The sequence below is a fragment of the Tenrec ecaudatus genome, chromosome 2 (assembly GCF_050624435.1).
Source record: "Tenrec ecaudatus isolate mTenEca1 chromosome 2, mTenEca1.hap1, whole genome shotgun sequence".
NCBI lineage: Eukaryota > Metazoa > Chordata > Mammalia > Afrosoricida > Tenrecidae > Tenrec > Tenrec ecaudatus.
Genome location: NC_134531.1, coordinates 208,251,159 through 208,271,012, shown reverse-complemented (window position 1 = coordinate 208,271,012; position 19,854 = coordinate 208,251,159). Strand labels below are relative to the sequence as shown.

At 51.0% G+C, this 19,854-nt stretch overlaps 1 protein-coding gene and 1 non-coding gene across 2 annotated transcripts; both read right to left on the bottom strand.

Moving 5' to 3' along the window:
* Positions 1 to 720: 720 nt before the first annotated feature.
* On the bottom strand, positions 721 to 9,228 carry SUMO3 (small ubiquitin like modifier 3). Its single transcript, XM_075542206.1, has 4 exons — positions 9,072 to 9,228; positions 6,795 to 6,923; positions 3,535 to 3,606; positions 721 to 2,087 (listed from the first exon to the last, which is right to left on the bottom strand). Exons 1-4 carry the CDS (start codon positions 9,090 to 9,092, stop codon positions 1,995 to 1,997), a joined length of 315 nt encoding a protein of 104 aa, XP_075398321.1. The 5' UTR covers positions 9,093 to 9,228; the 3' UTR covers positions 721 to 1,994.
* Positions 9,229 to 18,663: 9,435 nt separating this feature from the next.
* LOC142441616 (small nucleolar RNA SNORA27) lies at positions 18,664 to 18,790 on the bottom strand. The gene has a single exon (XR_012782980.1). It is a non-coding gene; the product is annotated as a small nucleolar RNA SNORA27 (small nucleolar RNA).
* Positions 18,791 to 19,854: the final 1,064 nt, after the last annotated feature.

Here is a 19,854-nt window from a genome sequence, read left to right as displayed (position 1 = left end):
CAGTATGGATGAGCTTGGGGTCCTTTACTGCCCAAGAGCTTTCCCTGTGTTCATGTTACTCATGAACCAAGCAGGTCTAGCACTGCCAGTCCTGGTGCTGCCACGGCAGGCAGTGTGCTCAGATGGCCAGTGTTGCTCGTGTAGGAGTCTGAAGCGATGCAATGGTGTTGCATGGGTATCGGTTCCCTTCTGTTTCTACAGGGAGCCCTGGTGGCACAGTGGTTGTGTGTTGGGCTGCTAACCCCAAAGCCAACAGTTCGAAATCACCAGCTGCCGCTCCTCAGGAGAAAGGCAGTTAGTTTTGGAAACTCACAGGAGCAGTTCTACCCTGTCCTGCAGGACCAGAGTCAGTACCCACTTAAGGACTGGGAGAGTCTGATTCAACACAGGTGGGCTGGATGTCAACTAGACAAAGGCCTACCCAAAACCGAAAAGCCCCCGACGAAAGCCCAGATTTGCCTCCCACCCTCCACTTCCTCTTGACATAGAGACCAGGAGAGGCACAGTCAGTCTCACATGAGGCCAGAATCTTGGTGAAGAGCGGGCAGGAGGCACTGGCTGGCCCAGCGGGCAGACAGGCTGCTGGTGGGAAGTCGCCTCTCAGTGACAGCTTTCCCATCAAAGTGGCTGAGAGTTCTTGCTGAATGTAAGATACTGAATTGTGACAGACGTTGTCTCCAGCCTTCAGATGCAGTGTTTAATAGAAGCCAAGAGACAGAATACCAAACTATATTTACTGTTTACAGTAGTAAAGGACAACAAATAATGTACAAATTGGTGAAGAAACACAACAGAGCCAACAAACACCCCACCCCTACCCACAAGCAAACTGCAAAGGAAACAAGAACATTTTCAGCAAGATTTCACACAAGCCAGAGATGAGGAGTCATGTCACACCGCCAGGTGACTACGAAGAGCAGAGAATGGCCGTCAAGCAGCAAAGAACCCTTACTGAAGGCCGACAGGCAGCATGATGAGATTTTGTGATTGGTATAGATCCCCAAAGAGTTCACAGAACTGAAATCACCAAACTAATGCATATAAATTCAATACATATTTGGAAAGCAGCACAGCAAAAATCCGTGAGAATAACATGAAGTCATCTTTCCATGGGCTTCATCCGTCACCACACCCCAAAGCAGCTCTTGAACACAACAGCAGAACTGCAAAGTCAGCAATCCTGAATCTTGCCTTCTCATAGAGGGACCATAATGACTCAGCAGAAACAAATACCAGAGGAACTGAGACCACAATACTATGACCAAAGGGGGATTGTGGCCTTTGTTTTCTCCTACATGAATAAATGGGGAGAAGCCAATTGAGCTTTGCAGTGGTTGCCTGCTACACCGATCGACAGGCCCTGAGCAGTGGTGCTGGAGACTCTAGGTCCAGAACCCTGCGGGGAAATGCCAGGGAAGGGCCCCACGGTGCCCCTGGTTTGTCTTTGAAGCAGCATCCTAGTATCTGCCCTTTGATTTTACCAGATGCTGAACAAAGCTAAAATTTTCAACAGGTGGGTAAAAGGTAACATACTGCTTACCAGCAGCCAGTGAAATTCTCTCTCCCATCCCCACCAGACCCTCCCAAACAGGTGTCTAGACCCAACACCCAAAGCACTGAACATGCACATAGGAGCCACCTACACAGTTGGATGCAACAGTGGGGGAGAGGGGGCCACATCTCTACCCACAAGACTGGCAGGCCACATATTTGGAAAAGAAGTGTTACAGAAAGGGGAACCAATAACAAAAACAAGCCCAAAAACCTAGCAACGCATTTACCTAAACAAAGATAGTGATTTATATTGGCCCAATTTCAGTTGTAGGTTAATCCCTGCAGAAATAGTGTTGAGTTGCTCTCCAGGCACGTCAGAGAGACAAAAGTAATTTGGTGACTGTCCTCGAGTTTCCGCAGACTCCTCTGTGTTGGCGTGTTCACGTGTTTACTACTAGATCGCAAATGCAAGGACAGGTGACACGGATGGGGTGCAGCACCTAGAGGCCACATCCCGAGAAGCCTCCAGCCACCCGCTCGCCGCCCGTCTGCTGCTGGAACACGTCGATTGTGTCTTCATCCTCCATCTCCAGCTGTCAAGGTCGGCGGGCCAGACACAGGAAAAAAGGGAGCCTGGTTAGTTGTCTCTTACCCACGGCTAGGAAGCCTTCCGTCCCACCATGCCTTGGACCTGTCAGCCTTTCCTGCACGCGGAAGGGGCAGGGAACCGCCTTTTAATCTAGATTTATAATAAGCCCTGTTTATGCATCAAGTTTCCCAGAAGCTCACAAAATAATTTCCAAGGTTATGAATAGTAACTGACAGAGAAAAATAGGGTCCCATTAAAAATAAACTGAATATCAAATTCCACAGCAGTGTGACAAATGGATGACTTAAGAGCACAAGGCCTGGGACAAACACAGGGAAGGCACTTGTATGGACCACCCTCCATCACCCATGTGAGGCTCAAAGCCAGCACAAGCATGCCAGGCCCACAACAGTAAGGAGGCTCCAGCATAGACCCCTCTGCCACGCCCTCTCCTGCAGAGACCGAGCAGAAATATGGAAGCATGGCCCACCCGAGTCTCCTCTTCAAGCACAGCAGGGAGCCAAAATACCCACCCTGATCGTTCCCCATTCTCTCAACAAAGGAAGCTGTCAGCTGTTCCGGAGTGAGACCATGGCTGGTGGCAGGTGCATTTCTCAGGTGTAAAGAGCGCAGTGAGGCTAGGCTCTCTGCAGGCTGTGCTTGAGGGCTGAGGAGGCCTTGTCCTTCGCCTCCTGTCCCAGCCCACCCACTTTCCAGAGCCTGCCCCACCCTCCACAGCCCCTACTCTGTGCTAGGAAGAGTCCCTCTCTCCCAAATGAGGGTAGAAATAAAGGCTGCTCACATGTTGCCCTTCAGGGTTTTACACAAGCGTTGTCCCCAGCCCTGTACAGGAGGGAGGGAGGGAAATGGATGTGCATTTCATAGCTAGAGAAAACAAGCCCTAAGAGATTCCGTGGTTCAACCCCAAGGTCACGCAGTTAGGCAACAGATGGCCTGAGCAGCCATGGAGGCTGAGCCTCTACATCTAGGTCCAAAGCTGCCTTCCCTTTGCTGTGCGGCACCAAAACTGGACCGAGCGCCTCTTGGAGGGGTTTGCACGTGCTGCTACCTGCTGATGCGCAGGCCGAGGAGCACCCTGGGCGGCAACAGGTGCTCCTTTCTACCCCATCGAAGCCTAGCGGACACAGGGCAGAGCAGCCAATGAGCCAGCCATAAAGTGGCCCAGGCTTCAAAGGCAGGTCTAAATACCAAAGGGGCGCCCTTCTCCCCAGCCTTCCCAGGGAAGCCACTGAAGTGGACAAGCAACAGTCTCCAAGAAGGATGACATCTGACAACGTGGGCTTTCCTCATCTGAGAAACTCCCCTTCAGAGGTAATACTCCAATAATTAAAATTTCTCTTGGCTGACTACATGACTGCATCCCTCAAGAATTCTCCAGCAAGGCCTTTCTAAAGGGGGTGGGGTCATAAGTATGATGATGGCTTTCATACCTGGGCTGGGGTGTCTGTTTCGTTTATTGGCTGTCCATCAAACCTGAATCTAATCTGTCTCATAGACAAGCCCTGAAAAGAAAAAAAACAATTATCAGTAAATAATTCTACATAATTAAGCATTGCTTCAGTCACAAACCAGCCGATGACAAAGACCCCCAGGGGAGGCTTCGCTGGCCTTATGGTCAATTCCTCTCCTCCTCAACTCTGCCTTCCGCTTCCTCCAGAAGCCGAACAGAATTCCTACGCTGTTCGCACCACCATCCTTCCCTCCCATTTAAGACATTCCCAAAGACCTAATGGCCTGGGACAGGGGATTTCATGAGGCTGCACCAATCTGGAAAGCCACAGCAAGACCCTGGGTCTGGAGAAGGCAGCAGGGCAGAGGCGTGCTCCATCCAGAAGGAGCTGCCAAGCCTGTCAGCATCCCAGGGAGCAAATGGCAGCTGTGGGGCCCATGAGCACTTCATGAAAACAGCATCCCGATTTCACTGCAACAAAAGCCAGAGCGAACACTCGCATCCTTGCTCCATCCTAACCCTGCTTAATGAGGGTCACAGAGCACAAAGCAAAAGGGACAGGGCAGGGAGAATGGAAAGGGGCCAGACAGCAATCGAGGTCAAGAGCTCGAAGCCACAGAGCAGGAGATAGGGTGGTCTGAAGAAACCTGGACTCTGAAGGGGTGGGCGTAGCAGGACATGGAGCCCCAAGACAGCAGGGGTCTCCACCTGAGGCCGAGGAACAGCCTGCAGCTGGTTCTGGGCTACTGCTTGGAAGGTCCTATGCAGACGCCAACTCGGGACCCTAATCCCAAGAGAGGCCTAGCAACTGTGCCTCCCGCGGCACAGGCCCACCTGTAGGAGGCATGGATTCAGGTCTGGGCTTGGAACTGCTGTACCAGGAAGGCAGCATTAGCCACACCTCGTTATCCTGCAGCTGCATTCCGAGGCCCCAGCCACTGCCAGAGCCCCGGCCTGTCTGAAGGAGCCAGCCCTAAAACTCGGTGCTCCGAGACACTCGCTGGCAGATCACCCTGCCAGTGGCTCTCAATCCTCCTAATGCCACAGCCCTTTCATACAGTTCCTCATGTGGTGGTGACCCCAACCATAACATTATTTTCATTGCTAATTTATAACTGAAATTTTGCTACTGTGGTGAATCAGGTGACCCCTGTGAAAGGGTCGTTAAGTCCCCAAAGGAATTGTGCCCCACAGGTTGAGAACTGCAGTCCTACGTGCAGTCTCTCTCTCTCTCTCTCTCTCTCTCTCTCTCTCTCTCTCTCTCTCTCTCTCTCCAGGCTTTAGTACACAGTTCCTCAATATGTTCTACTAGCCAGACCCGGTGGTCAATCAGGGAAAGGCTCAAATATGTAAGTAGCCACAGTACAGAAAGAAAGGAATCCTGGGAGGAAATCGGTCAGTCACCTCGTTAGAAGGGAAGCCCTGGTGCCATTATGTGTCATGTATTGGTCAGCAGTTCAAACCCACCAGCCGCTCCTCACAATAAACACGAGGCTGGCTATTCCCATTACAGGGTTAGAAACAGACAGCTACACTGTCTTACTGGGTCACCATGAGTCAGAATCAACTCAACTGAAGTGGGTTTGGTTTTTGAGTTTAAGGTAAGAAGAAACAAAATGACATCCAGAAAATACAAAGTTGTCAAAATAAGACATGGAAGAAAAAGAACATTCAAAGAAAAGATAAGGAACGAAGAACTTTGGGCAATCACAGACAATGACAGGATAGGAGCGCCAGGTGGGATGCTGGGGAAAAACACTCCCAGAGTGGCACTGCCTGGGGGTCCCTGGTCCCATGGGGGACACTTACAGAACAGGGGACAGAGAGAAAGGCTAACGGGGTCTCGATGACACAGACAGCAGCCACGCAAGACGACTGGGGAGCAGAGGGGGCGGGGTGTGGGAAGTACACCACGGGTCATGTGACACAGCATTTGCACATCCAGCCTACTCCTTCACACAGGAAGATGAGAAGCGGGTTAGGGACGGCTGTGGGTGTTAGGTGTCTGTCGAGTCCAACTCATAGCAGCCTGGGGTGAGCAGGTGCTTGCCCCGTAAGGGCTGCTGCTTAGCAAACAGGGTGCAGGCCTTTCTGCCTACGACAGAGCTGGGGGGTGGGGTGTGTGTGTGGGATGTGTGTGTGATGTCCTAAGCCCTAGACAGGCTGACAGAGGCCCACCTAGGACAGGGTTCCGGTGTGTTAATGAGGGGGTATCAGTGTGGAAAGTATCCCTTCTGACACAAAGAGCAGGTGAGGCCCTGACAGAAGCATAGGTGTCACATGGAGATGATGGGGTGGGGGTAGGGGAGAAGCTGGAGCAAACAAGGATTTCTCCCCAGGGAGGACAGAATGCCTTCCCCGACATCCCCAGTTCTGACTCAGCCCCTCAACAGAGAGGAGGTAGTCCCAGCCACTGTGGTACTTCTGTTACATGAGACGACATCTCCGCCTGCTCTCAACATCACAGAGGGCTCACAAGGATTGCCTCTGAGGAGGAACGTTTCTCAGGAAACCAAACTCCCCCGACAAGAAATGGCAAAGCCAAGAGGACAGCATGAAGGGGCACCTGACGCCTCACCTCTCCAAGCACAAGAAGGCAGGCAGCAGTGCACAGCTGGCACCTAGCGGTGGAGCCGTGCCTCCCCTCTGAGGAGCAGGGCACTGGGGAAGGGGCAGAGCGAGCCACGGGTGAGCCGGGCTCTGTGCTACACAGCGAGCCAGCGAGAGAGTGACCCAGACCACTGGAGCTGGAGGATGCAGAACTGGACTGAGATGAGCTAATAAAATGAAGTCATGAGTTCACAGTGCCATGAACAGTCACACACAATAGGAATTAGTCCAAATGGCCCCCATGGAGAGTGGTAACCAACTCCTTACTCTGAGAAATCAAGCATGGCCTTGCCTTTTCTATGCTATGCTGACATGCTCCAGTGATCCGTGATGGGCACTCAAGAGCTGAGCTAGAACTCACCATCTGTGACCCTTAATGAGCTAACACATCTGAGAACCCCTCACTACCACCAACACCTGCCAGGCAGAGAAGAAAGGGGGCGAAACTGAACTTGAGTCTGGTCAAGCCTCTGGGGCAACCACCGGTTTCCAGGGCACAGGGCCCAAATGGCTGTCCAAGGACACTCCGAGGGGTCCACCAGTGGGTCCTGGCTCACTGGGGCAGGGTGCTAGAGTCACTGTCAATCTTTAAGGGTCTATGCCAAGGTCCCAGAAGTACGCCCCCCTCACCTGTCGCTCACAGTAGGCCTTCATCAGCTTGCTCAGCGGTGTGTGCCTCTTGATTTTGAACTGGACGACAGAGCCATCCTGCCCGGCCACCTTCAGGTTGATGTGGTCGTTCTCCGTCTTCACTCCCTCCTGAAAGAAAGGGGGGCAGGGGCACCTCACCAAAAGCCACCTTGGACTGCAGAGGCAAGTCCTGAGGGACAGCTGGGCATTGTCCTGAGCCATCAGAACACACCTAATCCTTTAATCCCTCTACCCAGTCAGAGGAGCTCGGACCTGGTTTCTGTGCAGCTTTTATTAATGCTACTATGGTAGCACCCACATACAAGAGAGTGCACTTTTTGCAACACAAATCCAGAGTTGTCCTCACATGCCGTTAGGGCAAAAAAACAATCTGCTGAATCAATCTAGGGGAAATTCTTGAGAAAATCCATCTCGGCTTCTAAAATTACTCTCAAATGAAACCAGTAAAAACACATATGCACAGATCACAGATACTTATGTCGAGGCAGTTCCGACTCCTAGTGACCCTGTATCAAGGGTTCTGAGAGCGCAAATCTTTACAGGTGCCCAGAACCTCGTGTTGCTCCGGAGGAGTGCTGGCCGGTCTTAACTGCCAACCTTGCAGTTAGCAGTCCATCGGCTAGCCCATAGCGCCACCAGGGCTCCTTACAAGAGAAAGGAAAAATCAACACCCGTCAGCACCGGAAGAAAATGTGCCAGTGTTGCCGGTGGGGAGGGCTGCATACCCTTTCTCAATATGACTAAACTACTGAAGCTATGATGTGCCAATAACAGCTCAATAAAACAAATTTTAAAACAAACAGGCCAACAGAAGAGCCGTGGCAGGCTAGTGGCTCCAACCAGGCACAGGGTCCTCACCACGGCCACTGAGCACTCACCGTCTACTCTAAAACTCTCCTCTCCAGTGCAGGGAGGGACATGTGAGGGACAAGAGCAAGGGATGGCAGGCACAGTGGCAGTAATCCAGGGTGCCTCCCTCCCCACCCAGTCCTTCCTGTTCTCCAGGCCGGGGGAGGGAGCACGGCTCGGAGGCACCTGGGGACCGCAGCAGCTCAATCACCTTGCAATTACTTCCAACATAGAAGCGCATTCCCCTAAAAACGGGCCTTAGAGAACCACCCGGAGGCCGCTGAAGAAAGATCTATCACAGCTATTTCACTGAGCTTAAGCCACCTCACAAAAAAAAAAACGACTGAAACTTGGGCACACGGTGGCATGCTCGGTCGAGTCCCAGCTGGCTTCCGCGTCTGTAAATCACAAGGCCATGCCCAGCCTCGTTTCCGAGAAAGTCCGAGTGTAAAGCGCTCTGCTAACCAAATCTTCCACTCCGCTGGAACAAAACCAAGGAGCCCAACCACTTCAGAAATGCCCCCCTTTTCAGAGGAGCTGCGCAAGTGACAGGACTGCTCCCCAAACAAACGGCTCTCTGCACCTGAGTGGTGAGGCGCCTATCGGGGAACTGTGACGGGGGGCCGGGGCCGCGCACCCGAAGAGGAGCGTGCGCTGGTGGAAGTGGAGTTCAGGCCTCCCAGAAACGCCGAGCGCCCGCTGACTCTGCCCTGAGGGTCTCCAGCTCAGGTCCCGGCGCTTCTTCCCAGAGCCCCCTCAACTGAACGCTGACCCCCGAAAAGAGGGGCCAGAGGCGCGCGGGGGTGCCTCGGCCAACACCACCAGGGCCGCGGACCACGTGCATGAGAGAGACGCGAGGAGGAGGTTAAGACTGCAGACAAAAAGGGCTCGGCGAAAGGGCTGCAAGCTGAATGTTAGGGGTGCAGCGAGCAGAGCCCGGCCGTGGAAAAACAGCTAAGAACAAACACGGGGCGGGCCCCCGGGTGGGCGTCCCGCGGGGGCGGAGCCCGGGCGGGGAGGAGCCCGACAAGGGGCGGGGCCTGGGAAGGGGCGGGGCCCGGGCCTGAGGCGGAGCTCCTGGAGGGGCGGAGCCCGGGGCCGAGGCGGAGTTCGGGACGGGGCGTCCCTGGGGCGGGGCGTCAAGCGGGGCGCGCCACGGTCGCCGCCGGGCGGGGGAGGGGAAGCACCCCGCGCGGGGGAGGGGAGTGGATAGCCGGCCCGCGCAGGCCTGAGACGCCAGGCCCGTCGGCGCCGCGTCCCCTGCAGGCCCGGGGAAGGCCGAGGGGCGCCGCAGTGGCCGCACACGGGGCCCGAGCTCCGAGATGGTAGCGGGCGCGGGAGGCCAGCAGGGGAGACCGCGGCCAGAGCGCGGGAAGCGGGGCCCGCGCCCGCCCGCCGGCCGCTTACCTTAGGCTTCTCCTCGGACATGGTTGTGCGGGCGTAGGCGGCGGCGATGGCAGGAGCAACGCCGGAGCGGGCGAGTCACGCTCTCAGCCCCGCCGCTCTCCCGCCGCAACTGCTCGCGGGACCGCGCTTTGCCCCCCAAATCCGGACCCGCCGATAGGCCAGAGCTGGGGTCACGTGGCGGCTGCGCGTGCACGAGGCGCGTGCCCCGGGCGTCGGGCGCGCGCTCGGCCCAGGACGTGGTTCCAGGCGGTTGGAAATGCGTCACGGGGCGGGGCGGCGGCGCGCCCCCGCGTCCCTTCCGCGTCCCCGCTGGCTTTGCGCCCCGCGTCCCCAAATCCCAGGGTCTTTCCGGGCCCGCACCTCCAAGTCTCCGGTACCCTTGGCTCCTGGTACACTGCACTTCCGTGGGCCGCGGTCCCGTCCTGTAAGCCCCAGGCCCTTACAACTCCACCGGGGAGCTGCGCAGAAGGCCCTTTGGCCCCAGGGGTCTCAGGCCCCGCGGCAGGACATGGGCGGGATGAGTCCAGGCAGGCAAAAACCCGTTGCCTTGGCGACCTGAGAGGCTACGTGCCTTGGCTCACCTGGCCATCCTCTCATTTGATGGCTCGCGGGCTCTGGGCGCAGACACCGTCTGCAGTCCGAGGGGCCCTGACATCTGCGTAGGCCCAGAGTCGCCCAGGTGGGGCTGGGCAAAGAGCCTGAGTGAGATCACCTCCTGAACCAGCCTAAAGGGAGCGGAGACTCGGTACAGCCTTCACCTCGGTGCATGTGCGTTGAGTTCACTTGGCAGTCTCATCGCATCTCCTGAGTGTGTCCTTCCTCACCAAGAGCTCATGTGGATTTAAAAAACCAACCAACCAACCTAATTGCCACGTAGCCAATTTCAACCCATGGGTTTCCGAGGCGGTATTTCTAATGGGAGTAGAAAGCCCCAGCTTTCTCCTGCAGTGCTAACAGCTCGTGGCTTCCAACCTCTGACATTCAGGTTAGTAGCCCACCGCGCAACCACAACACCGCCAAGGTTCCACAGGTGGATAAAGGCACCCCGGAAGAGAGTATAAGGTGGTGCAGTGGTTACATGTTGGGTTGTGATCCGCTCGGTTGGCAGTGTGAAACCACCTGCAGCTCCGTGGGAGACAGACTAGGCTTTCGACTGCCATAAACAATTAACAGTCTTGGAAATCCTTAAGGGGTCGCTGTGAGTCCACAATGACTCCACGGTAGTGAGTGTGTTTGTTTGCTACGTCCGTTAAAAGTTACAGTCCCAGAGACTCATGGGCAGGTCTATCTGGTGCCGTATGGTCGCTGTAAGTCGGCATTGACTCGATGGTATCAGTTGAGTTGAAGAGAGTAAAAAGGGTGCCCCGAAAGTGGAGCTCAGGGGTAATGGGCATCTTTTCCTCTGCTTGTCCACTTGTCACACCCTCTTTGATTTCCTTTTCTCCCCGTGGGTAGTTTCAATCTGAGTGACAGATTTTGCTACACATCGGAATTCACAGATGCTTACCTGGGCCCTCTAGCTTTAATCCTCACCCAAAAAAAAAAAAATCCATTCTGTAGATGGTCTAACCAAGGCACTTCCAGAAGACAAGTAACATGGTCATATAGCTGATGAGAAGCTTGGGCACTTGGTCTGTGAGTTCACTCAGTACGTTCTACTATGTCTGACATGCAAGTTGACATTACAAGCACAGCTGAGAAGAGGAAACCTCAGGTGGACAAGGCAAACATGCTGGAGAAATCTGACACCTGGTCTACCTGTCCTGTCCTATATCCTCTGAGAAGACAATGGTTCTTCTTGGCTGCCCGGTCTCTCACCTGAATGCCCTCAGATGAAATGGTCCAGGTGTGCCAAACACAGTGTCAAGTTTGTGCTGATCCATCAAAACCCCACCACAGCCCTCAACAGCAGACGCCTTCATGATTCCTATTTTGCCAATTAGCAAATGAAGGTTTAGGGGAGGGCAGATTGCACAAGATTGTATAGTTAGCCAATAGTAGGGACCAGACATAATATGTCAGAACTCTTTCCGTTCTGCCTGAGCGAAGCCTATCCAACTGGGCTTCCCTCATTTCCTATTCATACCACAACACTGTTGCGCCAAATTCTCATGGTCTTGTTCCCTACAATCCATCATTGAGTCTTGGCTAGGACCACCATTTAGGAAAAGGAAGGGGGTCTTCTAAAATTTGGGCTCCCCTCCCCCAAAATCTGACAAAGTCTCTTCATGAAAGTCGTGGTCAGAACCCAAACCCCCATCCCAACCAGGTTAGAGGGTTTGGTCCCTTCTCATCTGTGAATCTGGACTGTAGCCAGCCTATTCCAGAGAATCCCCAGGTAGAATGACTAGCTTCAGTTGTGCTTCTGGAAGATCAGACCACCAGGAGCCAGTTCCTTGTAAGATGGAATTGGACTAGAACTACCCAAATTGTTTGCTGAGATGTGATTTGGGTAGATAATGTTAACAGGCTATCAATATGACATCAACTCTAACAATAAATTAGAAAACATGACAAGAGTATGTACTACATAACACTCAACTATGACAGACATGGATTGGAGGACACATCTCAATTTCAGAGTTGTTAAAATGTAACAACATAAAAATAATCCAATTTTTAACATGAGCAAACAGCATGAACAGAGAGTTCACCAAAGAGGATATTTAGACAGCCAACACATACATGAAGAAATGTTTGCAATGAGTGACCATGAAACCAAAAAAAGAAAGAAAAACTCGGCCATCAAGTCCATTCTGACTCCTGGGAACCCTACAAGACAGGATAGAGCTGTCTCTGTGGGTTTCCACAACTGTAGCTCTTCACGAGAGTAGAAAACTTCATCTTTCCCCCACGGAGAGGCTGGTGGTATCACACTGCTAGCCTCATGGTTAGCAGCCTCACACATACCCACTACATCACCACAGCTCCTAGCCTCTTAGCCGTTACAGAGAAAACTGCAAGATTAATAGAAGAACGCTGCTTCAAATGAAGAAAAGGAAATGATAAATTCCAAGACAGCATTGAAGAGATGTCCCTGAATTAAAGAAACGTGTGACTCTACAAATCGAAAGTCATTGAAGATCAGAGAGCTGACTAACAAAAGACCAACAGAAATATTGAGCATGACAAGAAATCCTGAAAGCGCCCTAAGAAGTTTCTGATGACAGATAAAGAAGGGCTAACTCATATCAGACCAATCCTCCTAAGAAGAACAAACTTGTTTACAATATTTCTAAAAACAATCTGGTTTATAGACTTCAGATACTACCAAAGCAAGGAGGAACTGAGGGACAAAGATCCCAGAGTGAAAAGAAGTGATTACTAAGCAGTGGATGAGAAGTTGAAAAACTGAACAGAGCTTTTAAATCCCACACCGGGGAAGACAGTAGCTAGTCACGGCCTGCTAAGTAGGGAAGCTCTGATAAGTAAATAGCTATACCTTCAGTTAGAAATGGTGAGGGAACGATATAGGCATAAGGCTGAAGTTTAAGTAGCTCAGCCCACGCATAGACTGAAATCTAGCTTCTAAAAGCTTCAACTCAAATTCGAGATCTCATCAAGATGATCTGCCCCCACTTCCTGTCTGGAAACAAAAGGAAATCCTTGCAGAAAAAAGAGAGCATTATCCAGGGCCTTAAACTAAAAATTTCACATACTGTGTCCAGAATTAAGCATTAAAAATACAAAGAACACAGCAGACAAATGATCCAAAACTACATATATACACACAGTAGGAATAAATCCACAAGAGAATAGGAAATTGATGACATTAGACATAGATTTTAAAACAATTATGATTTATATGTTTAAGAAAATAAATTGAGATGGAAAGTTTCAGCCAAGAACTAAAATCTCAACAAAAAAAAGAAAATGAAAATTTGAAAACAAAAAAATTCTGAATTCAAAGGCTTGTTTAACAACAAATTAGACACAAGGGAAAAGATAATTAGTAAACTGGAAGATAGGACAGAAGAAAATATTCAGATTATTTAGAAAAGGCAATGTACAGAAGATAAAGTAAAATGGTATGAGACATATACAATGTGATGAAAAGATATAACATGTTTGTGAAGTAGAGTTACAGAAGTAGGTAAAATAGGCCAGAAGAGATTTTTTTTCAATCGAGAGAAGCTCTCCAGCAAACTAGATAATGCTAGAAGAATACTCACTTCCACTGAGTCAATACTAACTCATAGTGACCCTACATAGGATTTCCAAGCCTATAAATTTGATTGGAAGCAGATAATCTCAACTTTTTCCCATGGAGCAACTGGTGGGTGTGAACCACCAACCTTGCTGTTAGCTGCCCAACACTCATTGTTCCAATAAAACCCAAACTGAGATAAACTCTTTTATATAGAAGAAAAGGAATGTTCATTACAAATATAAACGCTATTTACCTCAGGCTCTATTCTTCTCTTGATGTCTGGCTTTTAATTTAAAATTATAAGACACAAAAACAGCAGGGGGGAGGGGAAAGCAGGCAAAAATCAACAGAAACCAATTCAGATATGACTTCCATTCTGAAGTTATTAGAGGACAATGCTAGAGACTAGTGGAAAAGATGAGCAATATGCATGAACAGATGGGCCATTTCAGAGAGAAATGGAAAGTGTAAGAGTCGAATGCTGGAAATAATAAGCACAATAGCAAATGTGAAGCATACCACCAGTAGGTCACGAGTAGATTCAACACATTAAAACGGCTGTTTGGACATTGTGTTAGTCTGGGTTACGAGAGAAACAAGTTCATAGACACTCATACATGGATAAGAAAGAGCTTTATATACAAGAGTAGTTGAATATTGCGAAAACATCCCAATCCAGTCCAGATCAAGTCCATAATTTCAGTATTAGCCCATATGTCTGACACCAATCTATGAAGTCCTCTTCAGACTCAGAAACACATTCAATGGCGTCAAATGCAGGAAGATCATAGGCCAGTAGATGAGAAGTCTTGTGGATCCAGTGGCAGTGTAAGCATCTCAGCACTGGTAGGGGGTCTCCACGTAGCTTCTCCAGCTCCGAGGCTCTGGCTGCCATCAGCCTGTCTCCATGTGGCTTGTCAGCAAGCTCATCTCACAGTGACTCAGTGTGCATCCCACCTCATGAAAGCTATTTATCTCCTTAGCGCCTCCAAATGAGGTGATCAAGCTGCAACCTGATTAATAGGATAAACTCCACCCCTTCACTCTTAATCCTCTCAAATTGACAACAGATTCCCACTGGCATCAAAAAAGAAAGAAAGGGAAAACATGGGGGCAATTTCCATAATGAGCCAGGAAGAAATTGGAATCTTCTGAGCCACTGGGATCATGATGATGGCTAACCAACTGCAGGGATCCCAGTTCTGAAATAGATGTATGGCCTACAAAAGTGCTACTTAACCTACACAGGCCTGCTGGGGGAAATCTAACTCATGTATCGTCATAGGGATTCCTAGTCTGTTAGGCAGGACCATGCAATTAACCGTCCTAGACCATCAGTCTTCCCAGCCTGTGGCGATTTGCAAGTGTCCTTGTGCAGGGGAAAGGGAAACGCCCTGATCTTTCAGGGTCATGAGATAACTGGCTCTACAGTGACCCTAGTCAGCCACTGTGGTTCACTGGACAGACTGGGGTTTATAGAGAGCAGTTGAGGAGGCGACCTTGGCCTTATCAGTCTCACAGTGGGATCAGTGGCAGCAGAGGCCCTAGTCTGTGGAGCTAGATCAATGGCTGACATCCAGTCAGTGCTGACTCATGGTGACCTTCTGTACAACAGAACAAAACATTGCTCAATCCTGTGTTATCCTCCTGATCACCTGCATATTTGAGTCCATAGCTGTGGTTCTTGGGCTAATCCAGCCAGCTCACCAAGAATGCCATTCGCTGGTCCTCTACCTCACCAAGCACCACACTCTCCTCTAGTAACTGCTCTCTCCTGAGGATGTGCCCAAAGCAGCGAGTGGGACCATACTGTGTTGTGAATTACACAGTTTTCATTCACAAGCACAGCCGGGTCTTTCTTCCTAGTCAGTCTGAGTCAAGAAGCTTCACAGGGAAACCTATCCCGGCTGGTATTTTGGGTGACTTTGCTGGTATTTTGCAATATGCGTGGTAGTTTCCATTGTATAACACACAAGGCCCCATGGTACGACAAATTCAGCAATTGAAAGACTCTCCACCGTCATTCATTCACCTCTGGTGGGAAGGATCTTGTTGGAGAAAGGAACACGTGAAATACCTGGAACCACCCTGCTCCCAAAAATTTGTGAACCATGACACTGACATTACCACAGGGGGATGAATGCCGGTCCAGGTCTTGGGAGACACTGCTGCCAACATCGCTTTATGATTCCTATAAAGGCCAGAAGGGTATGGAAAATCAAGGTGGACCCTCAGACACAGGGGGACACCTGTCACAGCTCAGAAGGTGGCCACCCAGAGCGAATCAGCATGAACTCCTGGCACAATGTGCAGCAATTAGCCCAACCAATACTCTGCTGTGTTCCTCCGTCTTATCAGCAAAGATGATCAGCCAGCTGTCTTCAATGAGCACAGAATACCTTCATGGTTGCCCCAGGCCAATGTTCTGGTTCTCTGATATAATACACTGAATAGTCTGTGATTATCTTGGGATCCCAAGGAACACCAGCCTGATTCTTAACGTCCTTACATTCCATGATTTTGTCTAGGTCCCGGGAACAAGAGGGAGCAGGGTAGTGCCTAGATACTTCCGTTGGCTACCTGTGGGAACTCAACCTCTCTGGGCTCAGAGCCTGCAGGCCAGTAGGGAATCCAGGGTCCTGGGGGGCTGTGACATGTTGGAATACATCCTCAAGACAGATCAGAGGTGGCTGCGGCCTGCTGCATGTCCACCATGAGAGCTGCCATGTCTGGTAGGCCTGGTAGGATTCCAGAGGTAACCTACTGGGCTGATAACCCCCAGGTCAGCAGTTTGAAACAACCAGCCACTCTAGGAGAGAAAGACAGGTCTCGACGCCCATCAAAACGTACTGTCTCAGAAACTCACAGGTGCAGTCTTCCCTGCTTCTGGGTCGCTGTGGATCAGCATCGACTCGAGGGCAGTGGATTTGGTGGAGTTTTTATATTCCATGGGCCGCACTCCGCTCGCCTGGCACATTCGCTCTTGTCCTGTGGTGGTTTGCATGTTGCTGTGATGCTGGAAGCTGTGTCCCATTATAGTTCCCATCCCAGCAGGGTCACCCAGGGTGGTGGCTGCAGCAGAGCTTCTAGACTAAGACAGATTAGGAAGAACGTAAAGAGGCCCATGTCTGTGAGGTTAACCACTGCAAACCTGACAAAGGGTAGCAGGACCTGGACAGGTATAATGCTGAAAATGAGCCCCTCAGGGGGAAAGGCTAAAAATATGACCAGGGGATAAAGATCAATATCCTAAACATTACCATTGCCTTTGAGCGGATTCCAATGCCTAGTGGCCCCATAGAGGGTGCCCTAGGTTGTGTATCTTCTTTGGGAACAGACAGCCTCATCTTTGCCCCACACAGTGCCCCATGAGTTTGAACCACCGACCTTGTATATTTTATTTGGCAGTCCAAGTCGTTCTAGCACTGCCCTGACAGCACCGTCGGGGCTTCAGTGAGTTGAAATGGACTGGTATTGACCACTTTGAATCAGACAATCCTACGGTTGAATATGCACCAACACAAAGTCCAACCTCCCTGCTATCGGGGCGATGCCAACTCACAGCGACCCTATAGGATGGGGTAGAATGGCCCCCTTTGAGTTTCCAAGACAGTAACTGTTTCATGGGAGTAGAAAGCCCCGTCTTAAAAAGGACTGGCTTCTCATTCATCAAGAACACTTTAAGATTAACCATGAAGTACAATGCTGTCAGTGATAAAATCCTATAGGAAGACCAGTTTGTATGGCCTGCCATTTCTCCCCCCTGCTTTGCTGGTGGCCCCAGTGGCCCCAAACCACAGGGCTAGGGCACCCGGAGTGCCCCTGACCCCTCCCTCGGCCTCAGCCTGCCATTGTTGCCTAGTCCTGCCTTTCTAGCTTCTTCCACCAAACACCTTCCCTGCCCGCCAGCATCTTCCTTTGGAATGTGTCCTTGAATTGGCTCATGTGACCTCTCCCAACCAGCCACATGGCCTCCTTGGGCTTTTTGATCTTTAGGGCTTCTGTCAGTTGCCTCCTACCCCTACACTGGGGCGGCTGCACCTCACCTTCAACTGTGCCCTCTGGACATCCCCGATGAGTTTAAATCCTCTCCCTGCCTGGCCTCCCACCATCCAGAACCTGTTGCATGCTTCTGGAAACAAGAAACTCATGCTTATTCCTGGGTCATTTAAAAGGAGGTCTGTCTCCTGACTGCTCCCGAGAACCGAAGCCTGTCTTTGGGTTTCCCTACCCAAGTCTCACTCCTTTACCTACCTACCTCATGCCCAGCCCTATGACCAACACAAAGACCGTGTCTTTTTTTTTCATTACTAAATACTTTTATTGGGGGCTCTTACATCTCATCACAATCCATACATCCATCCATTGTGTCAAGCACATTTGTACATGTTGCCATCATCATTCTCAAAGCATTTTCTTTCTACTTGAGCCCTTGATATCAGTCCCTCATTCCCCCCTTCCTCCCCCACCCTCCCTCTTTCATGAGTCCTTGATAAGTTATAGATTATTATTTTCATATCTTATATCATCCTCTGTCACCCTTCACCCACTTTTCCATTGTTCGTACCCCAAAGACAGCTTCTTGATCACATATTGACAGAAGGAAGGGAGGAAGGCTGAAGGGAGGGAAATAGACCGAGTCCCCATGTCACCAGTCCTCTTTCCTGTCCGAGTCTAACAGACTTCTGACCACCCCCTGGACACAAAGGCAAGAGTTGGGGTTGCCCTGAGCTTCCGGGGTTGGGGCGCAACCAGAAATGTGGAGAGGTTGGAGCCAGGGTCTACAGATCAGTCAAGTTATGCCTGGACCTCACACAGGGACATCTGGGCCAATGGAGCACAGTGGTGGAAGTCTTACAGGGCACTAAAGAGACCCCAAATCTCTAATATAAAGTTTTATACAGGACGGAGGGTAAAGACACATCATCCAGATGAGATCGACAATTAGCACGAGGTCATAATGGCATCCAAAGGTTTACTGAGCTGCAGGGATTCTGAAAGGACACAGAGGACAAAGGAAACAGCCACAAGAGCATGATTGGAGGCAGGTCAATACACCATAGTCACAGCAGGGCAACAGATGCGGGGCCTGGACCATGGTGGAGACATGTATATATGTGCATTGTTTTAGACAGACTTGTTTAGGAGATTGGCCCAGAGCCTTCTGACCCAAGCAGCCAGGCATGACTCATGGGTATGACTCAGGACTATGTGACCCAGTATGGCAGTTTCCATGAAGGACACCCCAAGGCAAGCGTCTAATGGAGAGTGCCCCTCCCTGGGCTGGCTAGTGGGAGATGAGGGCAATCCACTTTCCCTTTCATTCTGCCTGAGGGCTAGATGGCTCCCATCCCAGGTTAATGGTCAGAAAACATTCTGGGGAGGTTTAATCCACCTGGGGACTCTGCAAATGGCTTTGGGGCTTTCACAAAAATTTTTTAAACCTGTTTCCTCTGACAGGATCCAAGACAAACACCCAGTTTGCCTGAGTTTTAAAAGGATATTTCTTTTGCCCCACTTGAATGACCAATAAAGACATAAGTCCAATTGACAAAGTGAAAAGGGGGTGGGGCTTTCACAATTACCCACAGCCTTCTGCAAATGTGGTGCTCAGGATTTAAGCTCAAAGACAGAAGAGTGTTTGCGGCAGAAGGCTATAGGGCCTCCTGGGGACACTGGAGGCTGACTCTGGCTCCAGGGGATCCCTCTTCCAGTCCACCATGTGCCCCTCAGGAATAAAGCCACATGGGTGGAGCGCTGTGATAGGTTTCTGTGTGCCCACATAACACCCATAGGAGATATGGGCAGAGTTTAGCCTGCTAATCAGGCTGCAGCTTGAGGACCACTTTGTGAAGTGTGACCGTGACCGAGATAAATGGCTCTAAGAGGTCCACCTGTCTCTCTCTCCCTGGTGGTCCCACCAGCACACAGCCCGATTTAGCTACCCTGCCTCAACACCTGTGCTGTGCTACCGGTGGCCAAGCCAACCCTTGGACCGATCATGTGGACCAAGTTGCTGTGCCGTGCTGTCTGTCCCACGTTGCAGCTCCGCTCCACCCTGCCTGTGGACTGCCTGCAGGCCAACTGCCTATCTTGCCATCACTCCAGCCACACCTCCCGCCAGCCACTTTTCATGGCTCCACAGGGGGGAGGCTCCACCCAGACCTGCTTCCTTCACTCTGCTGTGCTCTGCTAAGGTTCACCACTTCATCTTCCTATTGTCTGCTGCCTTGGCCTTGGGCTAGTGATAAGGTGAGCTGGAAAGACCTTCGGCATAGTGCCTGTCCCAGAGAGTGAGTTGGATTGATTGGCTGTTACATTTCCTTCTCACGATATAAACTTTTGCTTTTACATATATATCATCATAAGTGTCCTGGTCTTGCTTCCCTAGAGAACCCTGCCTAACACAGGTGCCCATTTAGCGTGTGATGCTCTCCTGCTTTGCCTGGGAGCCGGGACCGTGGCTTCTAACACTGTGATGACACTGAGCCCCTTGCAGCCAGTCCCTTAGCCTCTGTGAAACATGACGATTGCTCTTGCTGGCCTGGAGGAGGTGGCCTTCATAAATATTTGTTGGAATCTTCAAGTCCTGAAGCAGCATTAGAGAAAAAGAGGGAGGGGGAGCATCCTAAG

Bases quoted from the DNA above. Each gene is read 5' to 3' on its own strand.
- SUMO3 (XM_075542206.1), bottom strand. From the start codon at position 9,092: ATGTCCGAGGAGAAGCCTAAG. The intron at 6,924-9,071 runs GTAAGCGGCCGG...CCTTTCTTTCAG, and splicing joins TGTCCGAGGAGAAGCCTAAG to GAGGGAGTGAAGACGGAGAA. The intron at 3,607-6,794 runs GTGAGGGGGGCG...TTTTCTTTTCAG, and splicing joins AGGCCTACTGTGAGCGACAG to GGCTTGTCTATGAGACAGAT.